This window comes from Plectropomus leopardus, unplaced genomic scaffold (genome assembly GCF_008729295.1).
Source record: "Plectropomus leopardus isolate mb unplaced genomic scaffold, YSFRI_Pleo_2.0 unplaced_scaffold8685, whole genome shotgun sequence".
NCBI classification, from domain to species: Eukaryota; Metazoa; Chordata; class Actinopteri; order Perciformes; family Serranidae; genus Plectropomus; species Plectropomus leopardus.
This window is the reverse complement of record NW_024695738.1, coordinates 1-6,700: the sequence shown is the minus strand read 5'-3', so window position 1 is coordinate 6,700 and position 6,700 is coordinate 1. Positions and strand designations below refer to the sequence as shown.

At 44.8% G+C, this 6,700-nt stretch overlaps 1 protein-coding gene across 1 annotated transcript; it reads left to right on the top strand.

The window, feature by feature from the left end:
* Positions 1-265: 265 nt before the first annotated feature.
* LOC121940431 (probable E3 ubiquitin-protein ligase HERC1) lies at positions 266-6,666 on the top strand (the record flags this gene model as incomplete). Its single annotated transcript, XM_042483209.1, has 9 exons — positions 266-486; positions 1,450-1,658; positions 1,737-1,864; positions 2,543-2,679; positions 4,627-4,827; positions 4,958-5,088; positions 5,159-5,382; positions 5,609-5,729; positions 6,520-6,666. Coding segments are annotated over exons 1-9 (1,488 nt in total), but the record flags the coding sequence as incomplete, so codon positions are not given.
* Between the last annotated feature and the right edge of the window lie 34 nt (positions 6,667-6,700).

Sequence of the window (6,700 nt, the reverse complement as noted above, 5' to 3'; positions counted from 1 at the left end):
ATTTAATGTGTTTTCATAATTGACTTTTTTTTCTTGTAGCCAGTGTATTTTTTTATTTTTACATATGTTTTGCTTTTATTTAGATAGAGGTCAGTAGAGAGGTGACAGAAAATAAGAGAAAAGAGCTGATGGATGAGTTAAATGTTAGTTTGTTAAATGCTGAGGCCTGCAGGACGCCTGTTTTTCTGCTCTGCGTTCAGTTATCTGTTTAAAAAAACACGCTGCCGCTTCATAAATACTCTGTATAAAACGCATTACTTCTGCCCCTCCAGAATCTAATCTCAGCAGCCACCGGCATGAATCTGACCACCGTGGACGACCCCATCCAGAGGAAGTTCCTTCCCAGCTTCCTGCGCGGCGTGGCCGAGGAGAACAAGCTCGTCACGTCTCCGAACTTCGTGGTGACGCAGGCTCTGGTGGCGCTGCTGGCAGATAAAGGCGCCAGACTGCGACCTGCGTACGATAAAGCCGATATGGAGAAAAGAGGTTTGTAGACTCGCAGGAGCAGGAGATAAAAATGATCTGGAGTTTCATTTCATCCAATCTGTCGGCGAGTCGGTTCATTTCTGCATCTCATCTGCGTCAGAATCATTCATGTTTCTTATTAGTATTTAATGTGATCAGTAAGTAGCAATTAGAAACTGTTTGCATTGTTTTTTCTTTGTTTTCCATTTTCTCTTATTTTCTTAAATAAGTGTAATTTTAATGTATTAATTCAATGCACCGCCTTGAATAATTGAGCCGTTTTAACGACTTTTATCGTATTTATTTCAATTTTTTTTTGCCTCAGATGTTTTTTTTCTTTGTAATTTGACCTCAAACATTCAAGTTATTCTGTCCCATCATCTGTTTTTCAACATGCTAAATGTAAAGCAGTGGGCCTCATTCACCAAAACTGTTCTACGCAATAATGACAATTATGAATAAAGTTTTTCTGTAGCTTTTTTTTTCTGTTTTTCCTAGACATTTTTCTCTAGCTTATTAAAAATCATTTTCTAAGATGTTTCTAAGAACATTTGCCAAGATTTGGCCTGTTTTTTTTAAAAAAAGACAGCGCACCAGTTTGCCTGTTTGCCCATAAAAAGGCGTCTGAAAACAGCACCAGAAAAGTGACGTCGCTCCAGGTTTCAAAGGGTTAAGAACTAGTTTAAGAATAAACCTGGTGAGATGTTGGTGAATGAGGTCCAGTGTTGCATCGTCTCATAATTCTGATCATGTGTTTGATTTAGTGATGATCATGAGTGATGTCTGTGCAGCCGTCGTGGCTCTCGCTGTGTTTCTGTCTGATCACTCGGGTCACTCTGTGGTTTTTCTGTGTTTTTCTGTTTTGTCACGTTGATCATTGTTCCTCCTCTCACTCACCGGGCCACTTTGTCACCCTCTTTTCGTGTCGAGCAGGTCTAATTGCGCATTTGTATGCCCATCCTTCCCATAATCCCTCCGCTGTAGGGCCTCTGGAGCTGGCCAACGCTCTGGCGGCCTGTTGCCTGTCCTCCAGGCTCTCCTCGCAGCACCGCCAGTGGGCCGCCCAGCAGCTGGTCCGCACGCTGGCCGCCCACGACCGTGACAACAACCAGAGCCGGCCGCAGACCTTTGCCGACATGGCGGGGGACCTGCGGAAGTGCTCCTTCATCAAGCTGGAGGCTCACCAGAGCAGAGTGAGTCCGCACAGGGTGAGGATCTGCTTCAGACGCCGTGATTTCAGCTGTTTATTAAAGAAAATGTGTCTCACTCAGGTCATCACATGCGGCTGGTGCAGTAAGAAAGGCCTGCTGGCCACCAGCGGCAACGACGGGACGGTCAGGATGTGGAACGTCACCAAGAACCAGTACACGCTCCAGCAGACCTGCATCTTCAACAAGGAGTAAGACTTCCTCAAACGTCACACTACAGTCTCTTTGTCCCTGCGACACGCTCCTCAGGATGTCAAAGGGATGGCTCAGATGTTTAAAAGTGGGGTTTTATGAGACACTGATCCCCCGTCAGCGTGTTACAGACAGCAGGCGTCAGTCAGCACGTCTCCAGCTCAGAGAAGCAGACTGCTGTCCGACATGGAAGAGATGCAGTTCACAGCTGAGAACAGCCACAGCAGCTAAACGTGTTTTAACCTCCCAAAAACATCAGTATCTGTCCTCCGATAAATCATCCGGTCTGATCTTCCTGAGGTCCACACTAGTTAACATTGCATCATGATGATGAACAAATCTGAAATTCAAATTTGAAGGCAAAAGGAAACAAAAACAACAACTTAAAAAAACAAAACAGGAAAACTACAAAAACAATCAAAAACAGAAAGACAAAACACTGTTTATGTGCTGATGGACAACAGTTCGATATATTTTATGAGGATACAATACAGTTAAACACAACAGAGTAGATTAGATCTTTATTGTCCACCAGGGTGAAATGTGTCTTTGTCCCACTAGAAGAGATCAGGGGACAGCAGGGGGACACTGTGTCAGATGTCTGATTCTGAAATGAATATCTGAGCTCGGCTCTGAGTTTCGGTCTTGTCTGTGTTTGTTGTGTCTTCTCTCCGCAGTGACGGCTCTTCAGAGGAGGGCATGTCAGGTTTAGGATCTCCCGGCGACTCGTGTCTGTGTCCTCTGGCGTGGAGCGTCACTGGAAAATATCTGGCCTCCGCCATGGACAAAATGGTCAACATCTGGCAGGTTAATGGTGAGCGTTTGTTTCTGCTCCTCCGGGCTCTTCACTCTGGTTAAACACGGTGTGTCAGTGAAAAAATAAACTGCGGCCGTGCTCGTATCGCTGCTGTGTGAGGTCAGCTGAATATGAATGAGAGGTTTTATGGCTCCCATTAAAAATAGATGCTCTGGATGTGGTCCGGTCACGGTTTCCTGCCTCCCACCAGACGCCCAGCAGCACGGACCATCTGTCCGCGGCCACTTTCAGTCACATTCTTATTATTTTCCATGAGCGCTGAAATGCGTCTGTGTCTGTGCATTAGCATCTATCTGTGGGCGTTGTTTAGTTTTAATTAGTGTAATCTTCAGTCCGTTAAACACCTAACACTGCTCGTAATGTAAAGAGTGAAAAAACATCACTGTTCTCAGGAATCAGCTGAAACATTTAATTTTTTCTTTTTGACTTCAATAATAACTTTTAAAGCTCCAGTGTGTCGGATTTAAGGATAAATTATCAGAAAGTAGATATAATGTAATTGTTACATCAAATACAGGTCTGCAGCATAAAGAGTGACAGTAAAGGAGGTCAATCATGGAAAATATTTCAATTACGAAAGTTCAGTTTTTCGATTTATTTCGTCTCACTGTGCCCTCCTCAGGGTTTACCCACTAAACAAGGCAGGGGTTAAACTTTCACGCCCAAACTCACATCAGTACAGTGGCACTCTGTTTCATTTCTACATAGCCCAGGATGTGACATGCATGTTTTAAAAAACGAAAAAATAAGTAAGCGAATTACTGAATTGCGTGCACGTCTTACTAAAACGAGCACACGGTGACACTGCATGAAGGTTAAATGTTCAAATTCTAGACAACTAAACAAAACCCAGGAGGTCAAACTATTTATTTATTTATTTAAAAGGGACACAGCATATTAATGAACATCGGTTTAAAATACAAATGTAAATATGCCAGAGTTGACAGGACTAATAATTTAACTTAGCAGGTCAGAAAATAGAATAAAGAACAAAATAAAAAGGAAAGAAAGTAAAAAAAAAAACGGCCTGAAACCCTGCAGCCTGCGTCCCTCCTGCAGGTCGCTCTCTATCTAAAAAACATCACCAGGTGTTGCACCTCCCCTTTTTCCAGGTTCCACCTGCCACACGTTCATAATCTCAACGATATGTTTTCTTTAGTTTATTATCAGCTGAAAATAAGAATCATGTGTTTTTGTTTCCTTAGAATGAGCCGTTTACGTGCACGCATGGTGCAGGTGCTCGCCTGCAGAGATCGCCATGTTGCGCCGCCATGTTTAATTGCCTTTGCAGCATTTTTTTTGTGTGCAATTTTTACCTTTACCTGCAATTTCATGAAATAAAAGGTCAATTTGTCACAACATGCATTGCAGTTTTTTTGGTAAAGCTGCTGTGTACTGAGGCATTTTAGGCTGCAACTATGCCAAAAAGATGTATTTTATCATGTTAATAAAATGTCCAGGTTTGCAGTTTTACACAAATACCCTTTTCCTACCAAAATACCTGCTCGCAGGTTTTTCAAATACAGGTAAACCTGCTAAATATAAGGGATCACTGCATCCCCACTGCCAGTGAACGCACCCCTGCAGTAGGCGAGTCTGCCCTTCTGTTGGCTGTAGACAGCAGCACGAACAGACGTTTTTGTAAACTTTTCCGTGGTTTCTTCCTTTTTTATGCCTCTTGCTTGTTCGGTCTTTCTCTCAAACTCGGTGCAGATGTATTTGGATCGATGTTTAGCTGCTCGGGAGGACACGGACAGTGATTAGTGACGACATGTCATTACATCTTGAGCAGAATTTCTTGCCGTCTGCTGCAGAGTTGTGGCCCTTGTGTGAATGCTGATTGAACTCATTCTCATTGCATTAAAAAGCAAGATGTGTACAGTGGGAATGACATTCAACTGTGACCTCTCCTCCTCCTCCTCCTCCTCCTCCTCTTCCTCTCAGGTGGTAAGGGCCTCCTGGACGTGCAGCCTCACTGGGTGTCGGCGCTGGCTTGGCCCAAAGAGGAAGCAGAGTCGTTGTGGTGCGGGGAACCCAAAGACATGCTGCTAGTGGGACGAATGGACGGATCTCTGGGCCTCATCGAGGTGCTGGACACGTCCACGATGCACCGCACCGAGCTGGAGCACTGCTACAGGAAGGATGGTACGCAGAGGGAGTCTGAGAATGAGTGACTGATGTTTGTGCTGAGTGTTTTTGTGGTAACATTATCGTCTGTGCGCGATGAAACTCCTGTCAGATTATCAGTTGTTTGATAACGATGCTCGTCTCTCAGTGGCGGTGATGCACATCGCCTGGTACAGTGAGGACAAACCGTTCGCAGTGGGCTACGCAGACGGCAAACTGCTGATCGGATCCAAAGAGCCTTTAGAAAAAGGAGCCATCGTGGTCATCGACGCACACAAGGTGAACTATTTCTACGCGTCTCCTCTTTCTCAGACTCTCCTCAGAGCTGACCGTCTGCGTGTTGTTTCAGGAGTCCATCACCAGTATGAAGTGGAGTCCCACGGGAGAGATCCTGCTGACCTGCGCCAAAGAGGAGACCGTGAAGCTGTGGGCCAGTCCCGACCCTCGCTCCGACTCGGGCTCCGGCTCCGGCTGGCGCTGCCTGCAGAGCCTCAGACACCCGTCCCCGGTGCACGGCGTGGCCTGGTGTAGCCAGCTGGGACGCGGCCCGAAGCCCCTCAGCATGTTGGCCATGTAGGTCGTCCTCAGATACTATCAGGAATTTTGGCTGATGAGACTTTGTGGTCTCATTAGAGAGTTTATGAGGTTTTCTCTTCAGGGGTTAAAGTGACTCGTATCTGCGCAGCGTTTTTCACGAAGACGAGTTTCTCAGTAAAGAAGAGGGAGGAGACAAACTGTATGTCCACGCAGGAATATTTCCTGGATCCATTTTCACGTGTTGCCGTGTTTGTTTTTTCAGATGCTGTCAGAACGGTCTGGTCACCGTCTGGACGGTCCCGCAGAACATCTCCAACTTCCCAGAATCCTCTTCCACTGAGTCAGAGGGATGGTGGGAAAACGAAACAAAACCCAAATTCATGGTATGTAGTATGTCTTCATGAATAATGACGTTAAAACTTTGTAAGGAAAACAGAACAATTACTTGTATTGAACTGCCAAATCCGATTCGACTGGCATAAATCTGAGGTGGGTACAGTCCTCGTGCCATATTATATTCCAGGATTTTACTGGTATGATTTTTCAATACAATAAGATCATATATGATGACATTAGAAATAGCTCAACTTTTTCACATAAGGACGTCATGCAGTTTGGCGCAGCAGCAACAAGCAGGGCTAAAGGCACAGTTTCTGTCCGCTCTGCTCTGAAGATTTGAAGGCAAACTGCTGCTGACATATAAAACTATAACTTTAATTTTTTTGTGTTTGTATGTTTTTGAATTTGCAATTTACAAAACGTTTTTTCAGTATTTTGTCATATCATCAAGAACATTGTATCGCAAAAATACCCTGAAATATCGTGGTATTATTTAAGGACCATATCGCCCTTATATTAGAAATCTGTAAAAGGGAAAAAAAGACTGAAAATAGACCCCTCCCTTGCAGCTCTCCTCTCTCAGCTCTTACCAGATGACCAGCTGTATGCACTTCATACAATAACAGTGTTTCCCATACATTTAATGTTTTTTAATCTTATTTCTTGTGGTCAAACTCCAAAACTTTACATTGAAAAACAAACACATTGTTGAATATTTGCATTGAACAGCTAAATCTGATTTGACTGACATACCTACACGTGGTGCAGCTCACTCTTTACACGTACAGTGCACTGTTTGCGTCCCTCCGCTCACCTGCTGTCTCTGTGTCTCAGTCCTCACGGTGGTCAGAAGACGGAGCGACGTGTGTTTTCCAGCTGAAAGGACACATCACTCCTGTGAGGACGCTGGCCTTCAGCCCCGACGGCCTGGCTCTGGCATCTGGAGGAGTGGGAGGCCTCATGAACATCTGGTCCCTGCGGGTAAGACACACACACACACACACACACACACACA